This window comes from Ambystoma mexicanum, chromosome 7p (assembly GCF_040938575.1).
Source record: "Ambystoma mexicanum isolate Mex_15411 chromosome 7p, UKY_AmexF1_1, whole genome shotgun sequence".
Lineage (NCBI taxonomy): Eukaryota > Metazoa > Chordata > Amphibia > Caudata > Ambystomatidae > Ambystoma > Ambystoma mexicanum.
The window spans coordinates 454,242,973-454,269,966 of NC_090939.1; the positions used below are offsets into that span (position 1 = coordinate 454,242,973).

Sequence of the window (26,994 nt, forward strand, 5' to 3'; positions counted from 1 at the left end):
TAATGATGTCTCTTGTTTTGCAGGGTTCCGACGATGGCGGATGACGGGCTGAAGTGAGTTGAAGATGGAGCCCGTGTGATGAATAGAAGCGCCTGGAAGCACGTAAGTAAGCGCTTGTTGCCTGCTTCACGATGCGCTCTAACTGTCTTTTTATTTTGCAGGTACGAGTTCGGAGCGGCTGCAGGGTGCCGGAATACCCACTGGATTAGATGTGGAAAGGAGTAATGGCACGTGAGTATTAAAGTTCCCCAATGTCTTTAAACGCACCTTGTTTTGTCTTTCAGATGCGGGATGCAGCGCCGAAGGCCTCCGGAGCGTGCGAAGAGTTGGTAAGCTTTTGTCTTTCAGATGCCGGAATGCAGTGTGAAGACCTCCGGAGCGCACAAAGAGTAGGTAAGCCTTTGCCTTTCAGATGCCGGAATGCTAACCTGTTCTTTCTTGTCTTTATAGGTGTTGCTGAAGACTGGATTCAGGATGGTAAGCCTTTGCCTTTCAGATGCCGGAATGCTAACCTGTTCTTTCTTGTCTTTATAGGTGTTGCTGAAGACTGGATTCAGGATGGTAAGCCTTTTTCCTTAGGCCCAGGACCGGATGCAGAAGACACGATGAGCGTTCTGCTGCAGAGGTTGCAGAATAACGCAAAGCAAGATTCATCCACCGGGTGTGGTTTAAATAGCCTCCTGTAGTGATTCGGTGTCTCCTTGTACAGCCACGCCTAGGTAAGAAAAGAGTTCCTGCTTTCCAGAAGAGTTCCAGTGTTCTGAATCTAGGGAGTGGCTCCAGCCCCACCCAACAGGAAAAGTAGTTCCAAACAGAAGTGGATCAGAGGCTCAACTGGCAGGCAAGTAAGCAGCATGGTCTGCTGCAGGTAAGTCCACCCAAGCATTATGAGCCCAGCGCTTCCAGCGCTGGGACTGGGCATATTTATGAGCCTGGTGCCACTGGCGCCAGGACTGGGTCCAAAAGGTCCCAATTGGGACTGGTTGGCACTCGGAACCTGGGTTATGGATCTGCTTCCAAGGGAGTTGGGAAAACCCTGACCTTTTGGAAGCAGAGATCATGACAGTACCTATTTCTTTGAGTCCCTTTACGGACCACTGTCCATTTCTTTTGACTTCAAATTGTGGAGAGAATTTGCTGGGGTTGAATCTGTTGAAAGAATTAAATGTGGTAATTCATTGTTCTTCTGACGGAGTGCGTTTGACGATTTCACCACAGCAACTTTCTGTCTCTCAATTCCTGACTAGACCTTTTCCGCCAGAATTCAGTGATGTACCAGAGAGTTTGTGGGCAATTGACGACAATGATGTCAGTGTTTTGCAGATCGAGCCTGTTAAAATAGTTCTGAAACATGGAGTAAAGCTGCCACATATTCCACAATATAATATTTCAGTTGAGGGTGAACAAGCTTTGAAATGCATTGTTTCCGATTTTGTGCATCGAGGGGTGATTGAGGAAATTGCAGGTAGTTTGTGCAATAGTCCAATTTTGCCCGTGTACAAAAAAGCGATAATGCAATTCCTTTTCGTTTCATAATCGATCTACGTGTCATCAATAAGGTTGTCACTCCACAATTTCCAATTGTACCTGATGTGACGATGATATTAACTATGATTCCGGCTTCAGCTACTTACTTTAGTGTTGTGGATCTGAAGAATGCTTTCTTTAGTATTCCTATACACAAGGACAGTAGATACTTGTTCGCGTTCACCTTAGGGGGACGCTCGTTCACCTTTACCCGTGCACCTCAAGGTTACACGGAAAGTCCTAGCATTTATAGTAGGGCTTTGAAAGAACAGCTTGATACCCTTGAATTGCCCTCTACTTGTACATTACTTCAGTATGTTGATGACTTGTTTTTGGCTGCCAATTCTGAGAGCGCTTGTAAGGAAGGCACTGTGTTATTACTTATACATCTGGCTACACATAGACACAAAGCTTCGGTTAAAAAGTTTCAATATTGTTGTCAGGAGGTCACCTATTTAGGCTATCTCCTGTCAAAGGCGGGAAGAAGATTGACACCTGAACGAATAAAACACATTTCTGGCATGTCTGTCCCAAATACGCAGAAAGAAGTTAGAGCCTTGATAGGAATGGCTTCTTACTGTAGGTTATGGATCCCGAACTTCTCACTAGTGATTAATCCGATGTTGGCTTTGACGAAGAAAGGCATTTCTTCACCATTGCCATGGAACATGGAGCACCAGCAAGCATTTGATCTGCTCAAGACGGCATTGTGTTCGCCACCGGTTTTGGGCACACCAAACTATGAACAGGCCTTTGTGTTGTTTGTGCATGAATATGATAGATGTGCTTTGGCTGTATTAACACAGGAACATGGAGGGAAGAATAGGCCATGCGGTTACTTTTCTTCCGCCCTTGATCCTGTAGCACGCACTTTGCCAAGATTTTTGTGAGCTGTTGCTGCTGCGTCTGTAAAACAGAGTGAGGGAATGGTCCTAGGCCATGATCTAACCCTGAAGGTGCCTCATCAGAGCTCAAACGCAACACCTCACTTCCGCACGGTTGTCGAGATATGAATTGATCTTGTTTGCTCCCCACATGCAAATTAAGAGGTGTTGTGTTCTTAATCCGGCTGAACTCTTACCTTTCCCGCAAGGTACTGCTTGCAGTGACGAAGAGTCACATGACTGTCTGTACACTACCGAACAAGAGACAAAGGGTAGAATTGATCTAAAGGACACTGCTTTGAACAATCCACAAGGGGAACTGTTTTGTGATGGCTCCTGCTTCAAACTTCTGAATGGTACATCCACAGCTGCTTATGCAATCACTACATTAAGCACGGTCATGGAAACCAAGAGAATCACGCATAACTCCGCGCAGGCCGCAGAGATTATAGCATTGACCCGAGCTTGTGAACTTTCTGAAGGGCTTACAGTAAACATATATACTGATAGTCAGTATGCCTTTGGGGTGGTTCACAACTTTGGTAGACTTTGGTCAGAAAGAGGGTTCTTAACTTCACATGGTACAAAGATTCAGCATGGCTCCCTAATAGTACAACTGCTCTCAGCGCTTGCACTCCCTACTCAGTTAGCTGTCGTGAAATGCGCAGCACATCAAAAGATTATAGATGATATAGGAAAATGGAACGCTTTTGCTGATCAGATAACTAAACAGACTGCCACCAATCTTTCCACAGAGATGTACATTTCAAGGGAGACCGTAAATGCATAGGTAATGGATGAGGTTGTTGACTCTGTAAAGGACATCCAAACCGATGCCACACTAGAAGAATCCAAGAGATGGGCAGAAGGCTTGGGGAAACTCGATGACAATGGGTGTTGGGTGGATGTAGTTGAAGGAAAATGGCTACTTCCTGATGCATACGTAATGATGATGGTTGTCATGGCTCATGGCCCTATCCATATATGTGCCAGGAAACTTACATGAATGCTGGAGAAAGTTTGGGCAAATGACAAAATCTCTAAAATAGCTGAGCCTTATGTTCAGCATTGCATGATCTGCTTACAGCATAATGTGGGAAAGGGAACATCAACTCCCAGGGGAAGTTTTGGTCCACCTTCTGTCCCCTTTGAGGTTATACACTTTGATTTTATTGAAATGGAACGGTGTAATAACTTGAAATATGTGTTAGTTGTCATCTGTGCTTTCAGCAAATGGGTTGAGGCTTTCCCTGTTAAGGATGCTACAGCCATGACTACTGCAAAAACAATGTTAAAAGAGTATTTCCCTAGATTTGGGTTACCAAGAATCATCTGGTCGGACAATGGTCCACATTTTGTCGCTGCTGTAATTCTGTAGATATGTGCGGCATTACAAATCGACAAACAGTTCCATTCGGCCAGACACGCTCAGAGTGCCGGATTAGTAGAAAGACACAATGGCATTATCAAGAACCAGCTCGCTAAGACATGTGCCGGCACCAAACTAAAATGGCCGGACGCCTTACAGGTCGTGTTACTAGCTATGCGTACAACCCCTCAAACTAAGACTGGGCTCTCTCCATTTGAGGTGGTAATGGGGAGACCTGCGAATGTCTATCTTTAAAGAATGTTGAAAATGTACTTCTTTCAGATTACTGTAGCCAGTTGACTAAAAACCTGTATTTGATTTATCACCAGGTGCGAGAGGCCTTACCTGTATGATACAAGGGCCCAGGTCATAGCATCCGGCCTGGAGACTGGGTATTAATGAAGTCATTTGAACAATCTTCTTGCCTTGCACCTCGGTGGCAGGGCCCTTTCCAGGTCCTGCTGGTCACACAGACTGCGGTGCGTGTCGGAGGCAGAAAAAATTGGATCCATGCGACGCATGTCAAGAGACTTCCAGACATGGTGCCATACGATACAGAAGAAACAGAACCCCCCACCAATACTGCAACCAATGATCCTGAAGCAGTAAACAACAACAAGAGTGCATCAGAGTCTCTCTCTGAGCCCGTGAGGCCTGGGGAATCAGCCATTTTTTCTCCACACTCTCCAAATGTTTCGTTTCCGGAAACTGTTGTTCCAGATCTTGCATCTTCACTTGCTCTCGATACGTCGCTTCCAACGGGAAGTGACGACACATTGTTCTCGGATCAATCAGTACCGGGCGCAAAGAGGTATAATTTGCATCCAAGGAAATAGACTTATGGCACGGTTTGGCTGTGCATTCAAAGAAGAAAGGAAAATCATTGAGGGCTTGCTTTTTGCCCAAGTAATTGTTCGAAAAAGTGCATTCTGTTGGCTAGGGTTGTGGAAGGACTAAGAAGTCGCTCGGCCAGGAGGTCGCCAGCAAAAAAAACATTGCGGTTTTTCGTTTCAAGACTGCAATGCCTGCAACCACTCGTACAGGATTGATAAATGATCATGTGGGCCCCGAAAACGTACTGCTGTATTTTTATAATGTCAATTGGTTTTTTAATAGCAACTGTGTTAAGTTTTTGGTACCTGGAAGAAGTGCATCCATTCGAAACCTTGTTACCGACTGAAAATGTACCCACTGTCCCTACTCCTTATGTGCACTTGCATACTTTATCTCCTAGAGACTCTCAGCATAGACAGAGATATTACAACAATACATGGTTACTTATCATGTATGCTACACATGCCATTTTTAATAAATCCAACTGTTGGGTCTGTTTGCATTTACCGCAACACTGGGATAAGGGGCTAGGTTGGTATATTCATCCTTTACCTGTAACAACTGCTTGTTATGCCTCTCTTAGAGCACTATTCTTTGGCCGATGGAACGATAGCATCTCGGGGAACTTTGATGGTACTTATTTGAATAGTTTTGAGAAATGTGTTCTTACGCCCTTGGGATGCTCGCTTTTCGCAAATAGGAGCAAGCTCAACGTTGCTTCTATTAGGCCTTCTAATAGACTGTCTCGTCCTTTTCAGTCTTTGATTTCTTTTAAGATGGCTCCCATAGGCAATAAGGATGCCATGCCTCCTTCGTACACTTTTAACCATAGCCCCGATTCAGTTCCTTTCTGCATACAGAGGAATGGCACTCAGTCAATGGGAAATTTTAAAGGTTGCGCCAACGTTGCGAATTTGACTGGGGAAGACAGACCTTTGTATGTAGGAGAACCTGTCTACTTTGTTTGCAGTAATGTAGCATTTCCATGGTTACACAGGGATTGGCAGGGAACTTGTTATTTAGGCATCCTATTACCTGGGGTATTCATAGCTAGTACTGTAGAAGTTTCAAAGGCTCGTCCACGACAGGACGAGAATGGTGATACTCCAGCACAGGTTCTGGGAGACGTAGCAAAATCCTTCATGCCATTTTGGGGCCAAATAGCAAACTCTGAAGACATCAGGAGATTAGCGAGAGTACTGGAAAGAACCATCAACCGGACCACGGACATACTTTATAATATGGCATTAGAACAGAAAGCAATAAGATTAGTAGCACTTCAGAACCGGATGGGATTAGATGTCATTCTGGCTGAACATGGTGGAGTTTGTAAATTGGTGGGGTCTGCTTGCTGTGTTTTCGTGCTAGATTCCTCCCCAACTATCTTCAAGGCAATACAGAATCTGCACGTCCTTAGTTCAGACGTGCATGTTCCTGTTGGAAGGTGCTTTCGGTCTTGCTGATCATTTTGGGAATTCTGTTGTTTCTTTGTTGCTGTATACAGTGTTTACCTAGTATATGTTTGATGCTAGGGGGATGTTGCGCACAAGCGATAGGTACAATAGGACACAAGGTATATGCCCCAGATAAGAGTTACAAACAGTATGTGCTGGAAGAGATTTTGATAGACGATCTAATGGCAATAGATATTTCTGACAGTGATTCGGGGTGTATGGATGTTGAGACGTGGAGTTGTTCGTAAAGTGACCAGAAGTAGTTTAGCGCTTGGCATAGGCCAAAAGGAGGGTTTGTCGAACGGAAAATGATATTGTGCCTCCTATTGTGTGAATATATGTATATTGGCCTACGCCAAGCTGCTTATAAGCCACTTGCGTGGAAATCCGCGTTGCAAGGTCTTGACCTTAGATCAGTGTAGGCCGCCATTTTAAGTCTATCCGCCATTTTAGGTTCTCCCTCTTAAAGTCACCCTGTGTTCTAAAATGGTGAATTCTGAATGTAAGATGGCCGTCTTGACCTCTGTGTATAAATTAATGTATAACTTGCCTGCAGGCTACATGTTGGGGTCATGAACTGAGACCTTGTCCTTCGCTGACCTGTGTGTAGAGGTTTATTTGCGCTAACGAAGCTAATACGCAAGCATATGTTAAACACAGTGTATTCAAATACTGAAATGTGAACACTTGCTTGACTACACTGTATAAAACTGTTTGAGAAGGTTTAACATGAGATCCTAAAATATACTGTTGCCATTTGAGGCTTGTTAGTGAATACATTAAAGGTAAACCCTAAATGTACAGATGTACAAACTCGGCATGAACCCTAGATCCGTAATATATTAACTTATGTTAACTGGGAAATGGGTTGAACATCATGATTTTGAGGGTATAAAGAGTGCGACTATTCTAATGTACAGTCCCACTCACTGAGCGCACCGAACCGAGCTGGAGTTCGCTGTGTTGTACTGAGGGCCAATAGCTATTTGTTGCTTTGTCTTTGAAACTATTCAGTATAAAATAAAGATCTTTTGTATGTTTCTTTGTAACCCGCATTTGGTGTATTTCATTTTGGGGTACTCAGCCTCGATATCTTCTTTTTGTTTTCACAACTTAATCTCCGCTTTGCAATTTGAGTGATTGGGTGAAGGCTGGGGGATGTCAGGTTTTATGATATGCTTTAGAATCCTCAGCGACCTCCCTTTAGCCATTGGTCTCCAAATCTGATTTTATATTAAATGTACATTTCTACATTGGTCACATTTATACAAATCACACATAAAGATGCCATATTTTACTTAGCAGCTATTCCTCTTAACCCGGCAGTGGTGGGATCTTGTCTCCCCTTTCTATGGATTTTTGCACTTTTCGCAATGAACACACTTTCCAATTTTTCTGCAAATTTCCCCAAGTATGCGTGTTTAACATGGGACATGCGTGTAAATTTTCACAATTCTAACAGTAATACATTTTGCATAAAACCACATATCTTGCCATTCCTGCCCAACATGTCACACAGTTCTGCTGCCTCTTCATACGTGCAGCCTGAATTTAAATTAACAACTCTGTCATTTTTATATTTTTCACCATTTTGTTCATGTTTAGCAACAGATGGTCGCTTGGCTCCGCCTCTTTTGGTCTCCATAAAGTCCAAGGCATCGCCCTCCTTGCTTGCTCCTTCCATTTACGACCCCTTTTTACACTTCCAATTTCCTGGGCTGCACTTTGTCATTGTTGCTTTGCTCTCTGTAGACCAGATTCTGTCCCCACCTGCATTAACACCTCCCTGTGAGTTTCTGCTGAGAGGAAGGTCCTCCTTCTGGGAAAACCTGCTTTTCCAGTTCTTTGCAGCTTCAGCCAAGCTAATTAACTTTAAACTTAGCAAAACGCACATCTGTTGCATCACATACCAATGCATTTCTTTCTTGGCCTTAAAATCTGTAGAATCAAAAACACAACTAAAATCTGGATTCCTTTTTGGCAACAATCCTGTTTCTGTTGGCTAATTCAGCAGACTTTTGAGTTTTAGCTCACTTTTAAAATTTCATTAGTAACTTCTCTGACGGCTGTCATTCTGGTGGCCCAGAGTACTGCACCCAGATTTTGGCCTAGAGGCTGTCAGTTTTTAGACTTTGTATGTTTCACAATGTTTAATTTGATACACGGATTTTAGCACCAGGCAAGATTGTGAATGTTGAAAAGGGTTGTGTTATAGGCATTTTGGAGTTTTTGGCAACAAAGCAAATGTCATTTGTAGGCACATTTTTGGGTTTTATTTGCAAAGTGCTGCTTTACTCTCTGCATTCTGTTTTCTGGTCATGGAACCCACTGGCACATTTCTGCAGGATGTGCTCTATTTCCCCTGCACATGCACCATGGGTGGCAGGTTGTGCATCCCTCTTTTTATGTGCTGAAGCACACGGTTTTGGGAGGTTTTGTAGGTTTTTGGCATGCACAAGGGTTTTGCCGCCATTGTTGCTGTTTCTTTCCCCATAACTGGCAAGAGATTCTGCATAGCACCACGGAGTGGGTCAATACATCCCACAGCTGAACTCAGGGGGTCCGGCAGGTATCTCCCCCAAGTCCCGTTTAGCCTGGTCCTTCGATGGCATGCTGTGCAGGGTGTCATTAGTGACAGGCAGCCCGGGTGTCCTCAGTGGCCGGCAGTCAGTGCCACTGGCATGGCAGGCAGGGTGGCTTGTGTTCTGATGGTGCTGTACCGGGAGATGATCACTTCTATGCTGGTTGGCCTTCCCTTTCGATTGCTGTTAAGTGCACCAGTTCTTGTCTGGCTGGCAACGCTGGGCTAGATTGGCGTCACAGGTGCGTGGTGGGAGCCACCCTCTCAGATCACCTGACAGCGCCTAGCGCCTCGTCCTCGGAGTTGGGGCCCCTCACTTGGTCCAGCCCTCCGCAGGTAGCATCACTTGCTCATTCGTACTGGTGGGGTATGCGGTACACAGAACGCAGGATGCCCTGGTGCTCATGGTTGTGAACCTTGAGCGGCATGAGGGTGAAAGTCCCACGTCGGCCACAGTGAACCGATTGTTGGTGCTGGGTCAATGCCATACTTCAGTTGCACTGGGCGGTCTTTGGTTCACAGGGTCATTTGTCCATCGCGTGCAGCATCTTGGGCATTGCACTGGTAGTGAGGTATACGAAGCGCAGAGTGCAGTGTGCTCCCGTACCCTGGGCTTGGAGTTCTGATGTGGTGCTGGTGCCTTAGCTCTGCACTGTGTAATGGGTTGACATGTAGTACGCGATTGCTCACATTCCCCTGAATGGATCAGGCTCATCCCGGCCTGCCTTCCATGTTGGTGCCTGTGGAGCAAACTGGCCTCCTCATTTCTGCTCTGGTCTGGAACACCTTATAGCTGCCCCCTTCCCCTGCACACCTTCTGGGAGTGTAGGGGTATGTTTGCCCTCACTGTACTGCTCCAGACTGGAGCATGTCATCACTTTCTGGCCAGTGGCAGGCAGTCAGGGCCCCTGGAGGTCAGGCTGGGTGACAGCAGTGGCTCGGTGTTGGGGCCACCTAATAGGGCAGGCAATCGGGGATGCTTCCGTGGCATTGCGTTGGGCCACTTGTAAGACAAGGTGCTGAGGCCATTGCTCCTTGCGGGTATTGGGTTGGCCAGGATACGTGTGGTAGTGGGGGCACTGTTAACCCACCAATAAGGCCCTCTTGACATCTCAGGTGCGGGTATTGGCTTGGCCAAGATACGTGTGGTAATGGGGGCACGGTTAACCCACTAATGAGGCCCTCTTGACATCTCCCCCCCCCCGGGCAGCGGAGGGGAGGGCACACCTCTTCCCTTCTGCTCTGGCAGCAACCACTCTTCCTCCTTGATTGTGTGGCCACCAGACCACAGAGCTGATTTCCCCCTGCAGGGGCAGCACTTCTTTCACTGTTCCAGACCGGCTTTTGGAGGGCCATGTGTTTTCCTTGCAAAAGCTCTGACACCGGAGCATTACAAACTATCACAGCCACGGGGCCTGGGCTTTTCAGAGGGCCATGCTTTCTTTGTTTCCGCTCCGACAGGGAGCATGCATTTTTCCTTATTACTGCTCCTGCCGGATCATAGTAAAACTCACCTCGTGCGGCCCAGGATCTCACTGGTGCTTTTTTCTTTTCCTTGCTCCTGTCTGGAGCACTTCTATTGATGTGACCGCCGGGCCCAGGATCATTGTGGGGTCTCCGGCTGTGGAACAACAGCAAACCGTGCTGCCGCCTATAAGGGGTGGGGGCACCTGTCGTTCGCTCCGGACGCATGAGGTCGTCTGCTGACCGGCAGCTGACTCCCTCTTTGCGTCGGCGGCCGCCCCATTCTCCCCCCCCACGGCTGATGATGCCGTTGGGGGTTTGCAGGCAGGCTGCCTCCCTGGCTGCACGAGTGCCCGCATTGCAGAGGGTTGCGGCCAGGGAGGGTCGCAGGCAGGTCTCCTCTCTTTTCAAGGCAGATGCCACTTATAAGCTCTCTCCTTTGCTTGCGGCATCGTCCACTCGATTTCTTCACCCCAGGGCAGCCTGAGACTCTCTCCCTGGCAGGAGGTCCCACATTCTTCCTTGGGGCAGCGGGTGCTCCGGTTCTTCTCAGGGGGGGGGGGGGCAGCATGGCCTATCTCCTCGCGGCAGATGCTGCTCAATATATCTCCACTGGGGGTATGGGGTCCCACAGTTCTTTACTTTTTTGCGGGAGTGCCTCTGGGTGGAAAACAGTGCATCTCACCCCCGACGGGATATGTGACTTCTTGATATCTTCCGCGGCTTTGGCCGCTCATCTCATCCCCCCTTGGGGGCGGGGGGCACAGTACTTTTTCTTGCGGCAAGGGGTGCAGGCATGCTCCAATCTCGGCCGCACGAGCACCCTTCTTTCAGACGGCTGCGGCTGGGGCAATACATGCAGGGTATATCCGCTCTCCAGGGCGGTGGCCTGCCGCTCCTCCTCCCTTCTCCCTCCTATCAAGAGGTAGAAACCAATAGAGGGACAGGGACAGAGCGGAGGCAGCACAGGGCTCTTCTCTCCTCGTTGCCATTGTTGTGGGGGCCCACTATGTACACCCAGCGGCCCCCCTGAGTGCCATAGTCACCGGCACTCTACAGGCCCAGTGCCTGTGGGGGTTGGGGCCTGCCCTGGACATCCGGCAGGCCCCCTTGGTATTACCGGACATCAGCACCAATGGGGGTGGGGACATAGTCAGCCATGCCCCTGACCGTGCGGGCCTCTGCCACCGCGCTGGCACTACGGTCCGACGACATCTGGGCATGCAGGCCTGGGCCTTCCCCCAAGAAAGGAGACACGGACTCAGTCGCTCCTCTTCTGGGGCTCCTTTTATTAGCTAGGGCCATGACACAGTCATGGCTCATCTTAAAGGGGCAATACACATGGGAGGGGCATACATAACAGCCCCCCATACATGTACTGTAATGGATATATAAACGTTTCCCTACTGGTCGAGGCGAGTATATAAAATGCATTCATGGCATAGTTAGTCATGGACACCTGCGGACCTTCTAAACGTGCGGCATTGTGTTTGAAGATTCCAGTTTGCAGCCATTAGAAAGATAATGGTGAGCCGCGTCTAGAGGGATGCAAGACGGATGAATAGCTCATGGGTGGCCAGTAGGTTCTTACGGATGGCGGGACGATAAGAAGATGGACGGCTGCGCTTATTAATGGTCAAGCATTATCAGGCATTTCCGCTGCCTTTGGACCACGTTCTGAACGGTTTGTGATATTGTAATACTTTCACTGCAGTCCTTACACTCCCTGGGGGATGTTTCACAGGTGCTAGTTGCAGAAAATGTGTGGCTATATTTATGTAATGCTTCTTTTTTTTTTAGATCTGTGACTCATTTGTTAGTTTTACAATACAAATATATTTAATACAAAAATAACGGATTTTGCTATTGAGTTTTGTCTGTACTTTCTCTGACTGTCATTACGCCCGGTCCAGTTCTAGGGAAAGGCAATATTAGGGGACCACCAGCCGGGCAGCGCCAGATTGCCAGTCAAAGCACATAAGGCGATGCTGTTAGGAAAGGAGGCCTTACATTAAACAATAACAAGTGGCCAAACGAGTGCCTCACATACATAGCTCCTAGAAGGAGCGTAACCTTTCATTTTCCAGAGCTTTGGCGCATCCTCTGTGCCGCACACTTTTGTAAATTTTTGTAGAGGGATTATGCCCGCCCGGCCAGCGCACTTCTTTTAATTACCCCCACATTGTACTCGGATGCTTACATTGGTGTTAGGGGTAAAGAAGGAACTCTAAAGTAAGATACATACGTGGAAAGCAGTGTCTTGGGATTGATACTCATTAATGGGACGTGGTCTTCCAAACCTTCACCTTAAGCGTAGGTGACGTCCATCAGATACACTTTCAATCACCTGAATTCCCACCGATTTGGCCAGACAAACTTTGTGAAGCTTCCTTTGAGGTTCGGGCTGGATAGTTCCAGTGACTTTGGCCTTGCAAGTTATATGATGCATGTGCAGTTGGAATTTGGGATTTTTCAATGTTTTGTATGTATTTGGTAGTTTCATAGAACTTTCTACTAGAAATGCTGTACGTATGACAAAAGTACACATATTAGAGGCCTTTCCCAGGTAAAATGGCTTTACAACGCTCCAATGACTCTATGGTTGAGAGTGAGCAACCTGGTGTCGGTTGATGCAGTGGTACAGTGGAAGGGGATGTTTGTTGAAAAGGGAATATTCAGAATTAGTACCCGGCACACGCTGCGCACCGGGAAAACAACGTGTGGATTTGCTCTTTTCCGAGCCATACCATGCGGTATTCCTGTGTACACCACTGCATCCCGCGCATGCCGGGTACTCTGTTCCCGGCTAGGGCGTGGCAGCCCCTTAGCCAATGAGGAGGCTCGAAACGGGGCAATCCCTGCTCCGAGTCTCCCCATGGCTGGAGGCTGCCTTCGTCCTCCACCGGGGACTCAGGTACGTTTTTTTTCCTCCACCCCCTCCCCCGCAAACTATCCCCTCCCTGCACTCCCAACCCCACTTACCTTCTTTTTTCTTCTTTTATTGGGAGCAAACGCATTAGAAACACTTTTGTTCCCAGCGCGTCTGCTCCTGATGGCCGCCATGGAAAGGGAAAATGGACTACGTTTTCCCTTTCCCGGTGGCCATTTTATTTCACTTTTTTTTCTGTTTTCGAAATGCAGCAGCGTTTCGAAACAGAAAAACATGCCATTAGTACCCCGGTCTAATGGGCCGGGTTACTAATGGCTATAAGAGCCTCGGCGGCAGGCCAATACCTGCCCACGGTAATGCCCCCGGGGCTTTGTTAAGGCCCTTGCTACGCTCGGGCCTGTAACTATGGCCCCAGGGGCATTACCTGGGGCAGTATTGGCCCACCGCCTCGAGTCTTATTGCCACAATAATACAAAAATGTGGGCCTTGGTTTAGTATTTATACTAATGGAATATGCACGGTGGCGACGCAAGTCATTTCAAATGGACCTCGAGTCTCGTCTTGAATAGTTCCATAGGTTGGATTTCTTGATGGCTGTGGGAGAGTATTCCAGTTAAGGGGGGCCAATAGCATAAATGACAGTAAGCCGGATTTGGCACAGATAGGTTTTTGAATGGTGAGAAGCTTATAGCTCAAGCGAGAGAGAGTAGAGTTAGAAGCAGTCAGTCAAGGTAGTGTGAGCATGGGGAATTTAAAGGGCTGGGGAGTCCATGAAATGATTTCAAGAGGAGAAACTTGAAAAGAGAGTGGTTTTGCAATGAATGCCACCTGGCCTGGTGGTGGTATACCAGGCTGGGAGAGGATTTATTTTGATTGCACAGGGTGAGGGTAGAAGCGTTAAGTGCTTGGGGTGGTGGTGATAGAGTAGAGGGGAAGACCCAGGAGTAGGCCACAGCAGTAATCAGAATTACATCAGCACAAGTCAATTAAACACCGCAATTACCACAGCATATACAAACGCATGAGGTGAGTGGGCATATTTTGTTTCGCCTTCTCCAGGCCCTCAGTAAGTAAATTGAGGTTGCAATTTAGCAGGCTGGAAAGCCTGCTAAATCCTTAATCCTGAAATGAGGAATCCTTACACAAGCGCTCAGCACCGTGCAGAGACTGAAAACCGTAATTCTTTAAGCGCGTTTCTATATTCCCCGCCCTTATTCGAGAGTAGTCTGGACATAAAAATAAAAAGTGCCGCACATCTTTGACTACGGTCGGGCAAAAAGGACAACAAACGGCTCCCGTTTTATACCAAGCATATGTTACCAGTGCTAACTGGAGCATATTATTAAACCTCAGTTTCATGTACATGGCAAATGCAGTTGAATTCTCAATATCCGCCAAATCGTTTTCACGGCCCCAAACGGTTTTGTGCAACAGAAACAACCCCACTGCCGACTTAAGGCAGTTAGACAATCGCAAGGAGGCCACTCGATCCCAGAATGCTCTTACAGTCAATTCGTGGGCATCCCCAGTCACATTCCGTGGCTTGGACCAAATACGGGCCAAACCCAGAGAAAAAAGTAAGGCTCTAACATGGACGAGCCAGGGTACTAAAGTCGCCCAATCCCTGAGAGCCTCCGGGAAACAGCTCAGTTCATCTTTCTGCAGTAAACTAAAAATCCCAGAGTATTTTGGAGGCAGGGAGGAGTTACTAACCCCGTGACTGCAAGAGAGTATGCTATATAGTTTTGTGATTACTACTGGGGAGGAGAGTCTCTCAGTGGTCACAATTTCTCAGTGGCAGCCTTGCATGACATAGTCATAGGTAGCGTTTGATGTCCATGATTAGGGAAGAGATAGATAACACATGATCCATCTTGTTGTGCATATGGAGGAGAGAGTTTAGGTGAGTTTGGGTAACTTTGGGTGAGTTTGGGTGCAAATCCGGAGCAGCTGGAGAGTCCCACAAATTCTGGAAAGCCTGCTAAATCCTTAATATGGGATTTGGTTCGACTCAGGAGACGGCGAAGCAGAGGTTCTTCCCAGCTAGGTTTCTTTACAGTTATGTTGTGTTTCAACAAGACAGTAAATATTCTTTAATTTTTTGCTATTTAATCATATCATGTGTAAAGCCTATCCTCAAAATCTGATTAACCCCTCTTGTGTTTTTTCTAAAAATGAACTTGACAATTCCCCACTGAAATTCCTGGCCATGAGCTTACTTGGAGTACTTCAGCAGAATGTTTCACCATTCACTACTGGCTAGCTGTAAGGAAGGGGGGAGGGGCTGTCTTTCTTTTAGCAGCTTTGCTGCGGCACAAACAAGGTAGCCCTGTGTCTCGTCCAGGGATAGCGGGTGCAACGATAAGGCTGGCACAGAACATGGACCACCAGGTGCTCCGCAGTCGATGGGGTGAAACTGCACCCCAAAGCTTTAGAGTGTGGCGTCCAATCCCTGGCATTGGATGATGTTAAGCAGGTGATACCTCAGGGGCTGGGCGCTACCGACAAATACAATAAATAAATAAATAAATAAATGCATGAACTCACCAGCAGGCATACTGGCATCTGCGGCTGTATCGACAGCAGTAAAACTGCCATTCCCGGTCCAGCACTGCTTCAAAATATTGACTCTGGAATCCGGCCACGAGTCCATTGTTTGAGCACGTCTGATACCTGAGGAGGAAAGCAAAAAGCCTTAGTTAAAAATAGCCTGAGAATCGGAGAAAGATGACAGCTGGGGCCCAGCTGTAATGAACCATACACATCCTCGGAACATATTGTACTGCTGCAGGGATGAGGGGATGCTTTGAAATGAAGCACCCACACCCGGTGCAACGGGATAATGTCAACCCTTTCCGGGGGGCGGGGGGGGCCCAGACAGCTTCAAAGCTTTTCTTCCAGTGTGTGGAAATCATGCGGCTGGAGGGCCGCTCCCAGAGCCACGTATCGGATTATCAGAAGTTTATAATTACACTGCAAGCTTGTTCTGCAGCAAAAGACGTCATCGCGGAGGGGCCTGAGCAAAATCAATTGTTAGTTGTAATACATAGGGCCTCCTTACACGTTGTGCGGTAACCATGGCGCTATTAGTGCCATGGTTGCCGCCGGTATTTTAACGTGTCCGCCTTGGTGGATGGTGGAATTACCGGCCTACTCCAAGGTGAGCGGGGCCAGTAATTCCCCATTCACCAAGGCCTTTCCCCATTCCCATTTTTGCCCCCATAGGGAATAATGGGAATGGGGAAGGTGGTAATTACGGTACCGCAAATTGTGGTACCGTAATTAGCACCGAGGTCCCTTTGCGGCACCCTACTTTAACGGCTGGTAAAACGAGCCGTTAAGGTCGGGTCCCGCAAAGGGAACTCGTAGTAAGGCGGTAAGGGTTTACCGGGACCGGTGCCCTTATTGTGTAATGAGGCCCATAGCAGTCAATTTCCATTCGCCTGTGTGTGCCTTTAGAATGAATAATAGGCGACCGGTGACACATTTTAGTGAAATGTTATCTTTTCCACAAATCAACCTCTATCACGCCAGCAGGGCATCTAAGCGCTTGGTTGCAAGCTAAGGCCATGCAGCAGAATTAGCTTGCGTATACCACAGGGCTTCATTACGAGTTAGGTGATATTTCCCGGATCTTGCCAAAGAATAACTGCCAATCTTCATTACAGTTACTGACACTCGGTCCTGTGGGTTTACTGCTACATCACGAGTGGCGGTAACGTGCTGTTAATCTCCATCTTTGGAGTCCACGGGACTCCATGGAGATTTTTGTGGATTTACAGTGCAAGGTGATTCTGCTGTAGTAAATCCACTGATTTCTGGGGGTAAAGTGGAGAATTCCCCCCAGTTACTACACCTCTATACATGCCATGAGACCCCTTGCATTATCTATTTGTCATTGGCATCAGTGGTGGGGAAAGAGTAGACGTTTGCGTAACACAAAATGCACGGGCCGCCATGCAAGCCCTGCGGATTGGGATCCCCACTGCCACTGGGCCCCTGGCTGGGCATGTGCAACATGGGGTCCCCTGCACAGCAGGGGCTGCGGAGGCCCCGGTTAGGCCAGTGGTTTGATTCAGTCTTAATGAGAGTGGGAAGAGAGTCTAGGGAGTAAATTGAGCTTTATTAAGTCGTCTGCGTACTATGAATGCCACACAAGTTTCATTGGCCAGTCAGAATTCGGGGCATTCTCACTGAAACCACAAGAAACCTCTAATCTTTCTGTGTGCATTGTTTTTACACTATGCCCAGTTCTCTTACCCAGGGCCAGCCTTAGGGCAGGACGGGCCAGGCGACCAGCCCAGGGCACCATGCCCTCCAGGGCGCCATTACCCCCTGCCACGCCATCTCCGGGGATTCTTTGCTCCCCGAGCTGGCATAGTGGGAGAAAGCGCAACAGGTGCCCTTTTCTTATTAAATGCGCCTGCGGCAGCTGGCACATTTAATAACAATAGGGTGCTGATGCTTTGCATCAACACCCTATTCACTTGATTACCTCCCCGCTACGACGCGGGTGCAAGACAATTTGCATTGGAATACAGCGCTCATGCATTAGCATGAGCGTCCTATTCCAGTGATTAACCCCCTGAGATGCGCCAGAGCAGGGAGGTAGAAAGAAAATGTGGCGAATCCTGCCCCCCCCCCGCACCTCCCCCTGTTGACCTGGGGTGCGAAGGGAGGGGCGGGGCACCAATTCGCCCAGGGCACTGCTGCTGCTAAGGCCGGCCCTGCTCTTACCAGAAATCACTCTGTTTTGCCATGTTTAGGTCTAATCAGAGCGAGTTTTAGCTCTACCTCGGAGGTATCATAGAGAGACACTTATGTCAATCAAATGATCTGTGATTCTGATGTTGTCTTTGATTGGTCAAATGCATTATTTCTTTCCCCCACAACCTCACGTTTCTTTTTGCCCAATGGCATCACCCACATTCTTTCACCACCCAACTCACAGCACAGTTGCTTCTTCTCCAAGTCCCTCCCACCCCCAACCTCTACCACATCACGTGTGGAGCTGCCACTGCAGGGTGTGCACCACTGACATTGCTATGAATTATCCAGGACACCTGGGCTGCCAGAGGAAGTGATGCAGCACCACATGTTCAGCACGGGGCAGCTGTGCACCAGAGTGGCCATGCCAGGTGCAGGCAAAGCATTATCGGGAGGAGGACTACATGGCCTTCTTGCTGCACAGCAGAGATAGATGACACCTGCTATAAAGATACATCAAGGAACCAGTAGCTACTCCAATGCTAAAGAAAAGTGCCAGGCTCCGGGAGCAACACTAACCTCAGCTCGTTACCTCTATTGCACATTTAGCTTCGTTCACAGGCAAAGCGCTCAAGCCGTAGAAGAGAAATGCTTTCTTGTCTGACCAAACATTAACCTATTCTCCGCTGGAATTCGCATATTCACAGCTGGTGCCTTCCAACTAATGAAGGTCGGCAGTAAATCCGTGCAATTTAATGGCCACCAACCTGCAGTTACAGAGGCCGTTTGCACTTTAGACTTTGGAGCCACAAAGCTGGAGTGTTTCCGTTTTCAACTAAGAAAGTACATCTGGTACAGAATAAATGCAACCAGGTGTGTGTGTATTTACCATTCACATGTGTGTCCAACCTTTGAATTCTGATACATGTATGTGTTCACATCAGTAGATACGTTTAATAAAGTAACAGAGTGAAACATTTCAAATGCTACTTTAATCCCTGGGCTTGCACACAGGATATCCTGCAATCTATTTTTAACCACTTTTAAATGTATGTTTTTGATATTTCTGTTCACGTATCTAAGCACTTATGTTACAATGTAACACAGTCAAGTGAGCCCAGGATCCCAGGTGGACACCATGTGTTCACTAAAATGCACTCATGCCACATAACGTGCTTTGAGTGCCTACCCTAAGCACTTTCCCCAGGTTGTTTGTTTATATGTAGCCGTAAAGTGACAGGTTAGAACAATATGACATAAGGAAATAAATATACTGTAAAGCATTTGACAAGCAAAGAAGATGGGCAGAGGCCTCAACATCAATTGCAAAGCATCACGGCCATGACCCAACTGTATTTCTAAAACCTCTCCTACCACTTCATGCTCTCCGCAACAGACACAGTCCACTTTCTACCTCATCTACAGACCACCCAAACCTCCTTCATCAGAGACTTCACAGACCTTGTCACCAGTATGTCTGTCACTCACTGTGCAGCCTCTTCTTCTGTGACTTCATCATCCCTGGCAGCCCAGCAACCAAGTCCATGATGGAAGATCTTCACTGCCTTTTTCTACACTCTGAAGCTCACACAGAATATGAAAGATGCAAAGCGCAGAAAAGGTAGTATCCTCTGCCTCATCAACACCTTCCTGCCCATCCTCTGTCACAGCTCTCACATCCCACTCCAGAGCTCTGATCTTCTGACAATCCACTTTGACATTAGTCCCACCACCCCAATAAAGCACTCCCATCGGAAACCCATGGGCCCGGGTGCATAGCTCAGGGACAATGGGTTTGTCTTGGAGCAAGACAACGCAAAGCAGCACATGTTTGAATCCCAGTCCCACGCTTAGAGACTGGTCTCCGGTATTAAGCGAGTTTTAAAACATGAATTAATTAAAAACAATCCTTTTGATCACTCAAGAACTTCACAGTGGGGGTGCTCATGGAAGACATCACCAGCCTCCACCTAACGTGGGCTGATCTACCTCAGACGAACGAGGACTGCAACTCGACACCACTCTTGCAACCACTCTTGCAACCATTATTAACCACCATGTCTGGGTAAAACGCTGCACAATCAAGCCTAAACTGCCTGCACCCAGGTACACACTTCATCAAAAGATCAATCAGAAAACAAGAAAAGACCTGGCAACAATCCTGCAGTGCATTTAACCTGGCCTGCCTCAAAGAACTTGGTGCTACATGCAGACGACTGATCACCAGTGCCAATGTGAACTACCACAAGAACACAATAGCCAAGATCAACAACAAAAGCAGAGACGTCTACAAAGCCATCAGCATTTCATTAACACTCTGCCCGACTCACCTGTATGGGACTCCATTAAAAAAAAACATCAACTCTTCCTTCATCAACAAGATAATCATGTTCTGCCTGCACACAGACACCAGTGCCACAGCTGACAGCACACCACAACATTTAAGACACTCACCATGAAAGAACTGACTGACGCCTTAGTATTCCTCGAGACCACATTGTATGTGCACCACATCCTCGCTACCTCTGAATGAAGCACTCCACCCTTACCTGGCAATCATCAACAGCCCTCTCCCTTACTCAAAGAACCTTCCCCTCAACCTTCAAGACTGGACATATCCTCCTACTTCTCAAGAAACCAAGACTGTACCCTGACAACCTTAACTAACTACTGCCCGATCACCCATCTTCCGTTCCTAGGTAGGTTCCTTGAGAAAATGTAGCCACACAACTCCTCTAACACTAGTACTACCAATCTGGTTTCAGACTCAGATGTAGCACTGAAACAGGTACCATCAAGGTGATGATGTCCTTAACATCCTCGATGAGGGCCATCCTTGCCTCTGGGTTCTCCTTGACCTCTCAGCAGCATTTGATACAGTAGACCAAAAGGCAATCATCAACATTCTACTTCACCGCTTGGGGATCAGCTGGTTCAAACCCTACATTGATTACCTCCACCATTTTGTCCAAATGGATTCCTCCAGATCACCACCTCTACCCATCACCTCTGGAGTCCTGCAAGGATCCATCCTTTCTCGCTCTTCATCTTCAACCTTTACATGCAAACTGGTCAGAAACATCCTAGCTGCACACAAAATCCACACCCACCAACACACAGATGAGATGCAGCTCTACCTCAATATATTTTCCATCAAAGACACCCGCAGGCTCAAGGCCTCTCTCACATTGATCTAGTCCTGGATGTCCAGTGCTTACCTGAAGCTTAACCCCTCCTAGACAGAATTCCTACTGCTGACCAACAACACCAAAGATGCTGGCGCCCAGACCTGACTCTTTGCTATGAACGTCGAGGGCTTCACACCCGAGTTGACCACCTGTGTCAAGACCCATGTGTTCTTCATAAACAGAAACTTCCCTTTCAAGAAGCACATAGCAAGTGAGACTCAAATGACTATGTACCAACTTTCCCTTCTGCAGAAAATCAAGACCTTTACCCCAGCAAACAACTTCAGATCTGATGTCCAAGCCATGGTCCTATCCCACCTGGATGGTGACAATGCCCTGCCCATCAAGACCCTCCTCTTCAATGAATGCCCCCCCAAGAACAAGCATCACATATACTCCCCAACTAACCTGTGACTCAATGATCTGCCCCCCTTGTTTTCTTCCCTAGTTGTTTGTTGATTTGTTGCTAATTCTACGCTCGGTCCCCCCTTCCCCAGTTGTTAGCTGACCCTCCCTTCTATATCTGCTTCCCTCACTGTGTACTCTCCCTAGGACTTGCAAAGTACTCTGTTGCTTCCTGAAGCTAGGTCTGCGCTCAATAAATAGAATAATAACAATAATAATAGTAATAGCTTGACTTTAAGAGGAACTTCCTGTAAAACTGGTGTGGAAGTGGAACCATGTATTCGAGTCTGATTTTCTCTTGTACATATCCTAATATTATAAAGCCTCTCAGGCGAAGTAGGAAGGTTTGCTACAGCCAGAATGGTGTGACTTCCACAACCATAAAGCTTTGAATGTGGACATTATTAGCCAGTCCCTGCTGGCATGCCAAGCGTTCTCTTGGCTGCTACTTCCTGCCCCACCATTTTATTTTTTAAATCATATCTTTACAGTTTCCTTTTATAGTCATTGCACAGACTAATCCACATCTCAGTTACCATAAAAATAGAAACGTGTATCTTTTTCGAACTCCATTTGCTTTTTCAACGGCAGACATCTTTTTTAAACAAAGACATTCTATTTAGTAAGGTTTCTAAGGGAACCTGTGCAACACAAAGAAAATGCCAGAGGCAGAAGCTAATGGCGATAATGGCTGAAACACCAGTGTGGCCAATCACTGAGGCCTGGCGTTTATTTAGCTTTGTGCTTTTATACTTAAATATTCAAAATGAAATATTCCCTTCCTGCAGCAGACGTCGTGCAACACAGACGTGTTGCAGCGCCCTTTTGGTGCCCGTGGAACTGCTGTGGAGATGCCGCGCAGGAGACAGAAAGCAAACACTTTCTTCGGAAGAATTGCCACAGCTGCACCTCTTGTTTGCTAGTCCCCTTTTCAGGAATGCACTGGGTAAATGAGACTTTAACGTTTCATGTGTGCAGAGGATAGAGGATTATTTGGCAGGTAAATGTTACTGTCTTGCAATCAACCGTATTCGAATTGACATGTATGTCTACCACTAAGGTCTACAAATGTGTGTAAACAAGACACTCAAAGTAAATAGCGCAAATGAGGCTGGTTTATCCAAATGATATTATGCTGCACCCCTGGCACATCATAGGCAGCATACAAGTTGACATCTATTGTTGGTAACTACAATAGCGCTCTACGTCAGTGATACCATTCCCTATTATGTCATCCGGGTTGAAAGCCACGTGGCATCACTTCCTGTGGTGTTATCATTGGCAAAGGTCATGTAATATCACTTACTGTGGTCAGAAACCGAATGTCTCTTTTTCTACCCTTGGCATTTTGGTCAAATGACGTCCCCGTGCACCTGAGCTGGCTGGGGACCAAGGCGGGCCTGATTTGCCCAAATGTTTTAACATGGGAAAGTCCCATTGAAAACATGTTTGTGAATCAGGCCCTGAAGCTGGAGAGAGAAGCGCAAGCAGCATCTTGAGTCAGAGAGGGTGACATTACACCACGTGATGCAAGCCTCAGGCCCACCCGAAGGGAAGGAAAGCTGCAATCAGTGGTCGAAGTGGGCGGGAGCGGTGCTCCTCTGCTTCTTTTAAGTTTTACCGTTACTACACTTTTATTGTATAAAGAAACCGTTCCGGAACGTTGTTGTTTTAAAATAAAAGTGTAGGAAGAAGTTGAAAGTTGCACTTTCAGTGCACTGCACAGGACGTTTCCTTGAAGAGCAGGCAAATGTGTTTTGTGGTTTTTTATTGTGCATGGGAGGGGGTGTAGCGATGAGGTCTGTGGGGAGCGGTGCAGGGTTCCACTACTTCTTTTCGTACACTTCGACCACTGGCTGCAATCCCTTGACACTTTCCTCGTGAAAGGAGTATCTATGAGGTAGAGGCTGTGCACGTCATCATCTGTTGGTGGTGTGAGGGTGCACCGTTAGTTTAATTGCCTAACTATAAGAGGATAATAGTTCAGGGCTTCCCAGACAGAATTAATACATTACTGTAAAATCTTCAGGGTCGTGGGGACAGAAAGCAAACTCCCCTTTATAAATGTTCAGATCATGTGTCAGTATCTCCCCAGCACAGACTGTTCTATTTGCATTCTGTCTACATTTCCCAATGCAAGCTGTGGCCATAAATGTTAAACCGTGGGCCACAAAATGTCTGCAAATTCCCTCTACCTACCATCTCCCTGTGTTAGAAACGTTTAATTAGTGCCATTGCCCAACTCCCCATTGACACGGTTTAGATAAGGGGCAACATTACACTCATGTTGAAGGTCTTTAGGGAGTGAATTCCTTCCTTTCGAGTATGCCATTTGTGGGTTGTTTCTAATTGCCCCTATTTAAAAGTCTTTTCCCAATGCATTTCAATGGAGGTGATGCAACGGCCTGATTCCAGCATACAAATTGGCTCTCTTTTCAACTTTGGAATGCAGAGAGGTATGCAATGTGCCCCTTCTCACTTCAAGTGATATTTTCGGTATAGTGAGCTTTAAAGACCATGGAATGTCCCGAGCTGGGAAAGATGTCATGATGAGAATGGTCCAATGTAAGTGCGAGAATGACTGGCGACTATTGAACTTTGATTTTCTATGTAGAGCCCTGAAGGGAAAAGGTGTTTCATGTTTGTATTACTTTTTCACCATCGGATGGATGGTGGTCATGAAGGTGCCTGTGAATTGTTGACTGATTTCTACAAAGTACTAATAGGATGAAACATTTTGCATCTCTCTGAACTTTAGGAAACTGTGGAAATATTTGGAATTTGCCTCAGCTACACCATTGCCTTTCTAATCCCTGCTTCCGACAAGCCTTCTGATAGCATAAGTTTCAGATCGGCTGTTGTTGATGGCAGTTTCTGTCTGTTTTCATTTATTTATTTATTTGCATTTTTAAAGTGCTCACACAGCCCGTGGGCATCGAGGCGCTGTTACTGGATATTTATAATGCGCTTAATAGCCGGTTGTTTTTAAGTGCGGACTTTAAAAGCGGACCCAGGGATCGAACATGTGTTACTTCGTGTCATCTTGTTTCCAAGGCAAGCACGTTGCCACTGAGCTATGTTACAGTAAACTACCCATTTATAAAGAGGTGGGCGAGCTTGCATCGGGCCCCACCATGGCTAACCAGGGTCCAGGCCACATGATTGCCTCGAGGAAAGGCAAAGGAAATGTATTTTTTAAAAGCTGTGTAGTGTACGCTGTGCGCAGGTCTGCCCACACAGCACCCTTCGACCCATGACTTCCTATCCGGCCCCCAGACAACACGATTGGCTGGGAGCAAAACAGGGAGTCACTGGATCAGCCTTAAAGATGCTCATGGTAGAGGCATTTGCCCCTTTATCCTATCAGCTCTCTTTAAGGCTGTTTCCGGAGTCAACAGGCTCAGGCTGGGCGATGCAGGAGAGTGGTGTGCAGCAGTTATGGCCTATGACGACACAACGGATTAACTAAGGTTGGCCCGTTGCCCTACTCTCCACCCTATATTCCTTTTTTGGGCATCGCTTTCTATTTTGCCGGCGCTGCATGGGCAGAATGGAAATAAATGCCCAAATATGGAAAAAAAAACAACCTGGCTGCATGGGCAGAATGGAAATAAATGCCCAAATATGGAAAAAAAACAACCTGGCCCTGATGGCGGCTCGGGTGCTGATAGGGCACCAGGGAGCGTTTATTCTTTTCATATTTGGGCATTTCTTTCCATTTTGCCCCGCGCTGTGCGGGGAAAATTAAAAGAAATGCACAAAAAGGAAAAAACATAAATGCGGCCCTGATGGCGGCTCTGGTACACAAATTAAGCTAGGGGAGGGTGCCAAGTGAGAGGGTGCCCAATGAAGGAACACTCCCTGTATCCATGTTCTTTCAAATGTGTGCACATTTGTCTGGTGTTGCTGCCTGCTCCATAGCTAGAACTGCAGTGAGATTTCCAGCATTGACCAAATTGCCTACCATCTCCTGGGCAAAATCCCACGTGATTCCTCCCCCATTAAAGGACCAGCGCTCTTATCCAGCCGAAGGTTACACATCTTTGGTGCTTCTAACTTGAAACTTTCAAAGTAAAGTTTGAATACACAGTTTCAAAAATCCGTGCTGATAAATACTGTTTTTTTTTGTTTGGCGCAATATAAATCTGAAATGATTTTCTTATTTGCTTTTATTGTTATTTTGTTATGTTTAAATTGCATTTCCCGCTCTTGCTCTCCTTTCACATTAGCCATCTTATCTTCTTGTACACAGGTAAGTGGTTTTGAAGAATTCCATCCCAGATTGCAAAGAGCGCAGAATGCAGCAGTTAGGTTGATCTATGGACTAAATAAAACTGCTCATGTGTCCCCCTCTCGTCGCTTACTCCACTGGTTATTGGTTGAGGACCGAATTCAAGGTAGCATGTTTGGTGTTCAAGTGCTTGAACAATTTAGCATCGACTACCTGAAAGTCAAGATACACTTAGGCATTACCAACCGTCCAGATGTCTTCGTTCAAGGGATCATGCCCTGCTAGCTATCCCCTCATCTTGATTTGTGTCGAGAGGGGATAGAATATTTGCTGTATTTGGCCCTAGTTTCTGGATCAACCTACCTAGGGAAATCAGGACCTTGGACTCATTGTTTAAGTTCTGTAAAGCTTTTAAAACATTTCTGTTCAAATGAAGTAGATCATCCCTGGTAGGTCAGAACATGATGCCCTTTGGATGGAATGTGGGTACTATTGCATCTCTGTTAAATCTGTCAGCATAAAGTCATCAGCGCCATTATACGGTTTGGTCCGTTTCGAGCGCATTATAAATATCTCAAAATCAAATCAAATTCCATGAGGCATATGGCTGTGGTCTGGGCTCGGCACTTAGTGGGCTCCGAGAGCCAGGCCTGACCTGCATGCTCTGCCATGCTAATTTATAGTCGGTGAAAGGTATAAGAAACTATTACCACAGCCTACATAAACTCATCCTTTCTAAAAATACGACCAGATTATAGACTAGACCAGATTCTGTCATTTGCTTTTAAATATCACAGAAGGTGTATTATACATAGGAACCTCTAGCACTCCATTTTTTTTGGACTACGACTCCTATGATCCTTCAAAACTGACAATGCTGCCCAAGGCTGATGGGATCTGTCGTCCAAAACATCTGAATAGCCACAGGATGTAGGCCCCTAGAAGTGACATTACTTTAGTTTCTATTTCATTGATTGTATTTTACTGAGATTTATATAGCGCTTATACCAAAGCTTTCACATAGAGTCCAATCAACGTTACTATGAAATGAAGAGACATGGTTACAGAGACAATATTGTAATTAGGACAGCAAAGATAGAAGACTAGAGCCAAACATAGAACAGGTGTGAAAAGGGATAATAGGATAATGGTAGAGGACAGATTAGCTTCAGTAGGAGCATGAGATGAGTATCCAGAAGAACGAGTGGGGAATGTCACAGATAATCAACAGAACATTAAAATAGAGTCAGACAACTGAGTAAGAGAAAAGGAACTGGCGGATGAAGAGAAAGAGCAGAAAGACACCAGAGTAGGGTGGGAGTACTGGTGTGCAGTGCCCGTGGTCTTGAGGGCAGGCAGCGTCCAGGGAAATAGTGCCAGAGTGGGCAGAACACCATTGTATAGAAAGAGAAAAGAGAATTGTTTGGGGGCAGTAACAGAGAAAGCAATGCACAAACAGC

The 26,994-nt window shown here is 46.7% G+C and overlaps 1 protein-coding gene across 1 annotated transcript in view; it reads right to left on the reverse strand.

Annotated features, from left to right (window-relative positions):
* Window positions 1-26,994, reverse strand: part of DPT (dermatopontin) — a 316,698-nt gene that overhangs the window by 183,243 nt on the left and 106,461 nt on the right. The window contains exon 2 of the mRNA XM_069636472.1: window positions 15,551-15,676. Coding sequence (XP_069492573.1) covers window positions 15,551-15,676 — 126 coding nt within the window. The remainder of the gene's footprint in view (window positions 1-15,550; window positions 15,677-26,994) is intronic.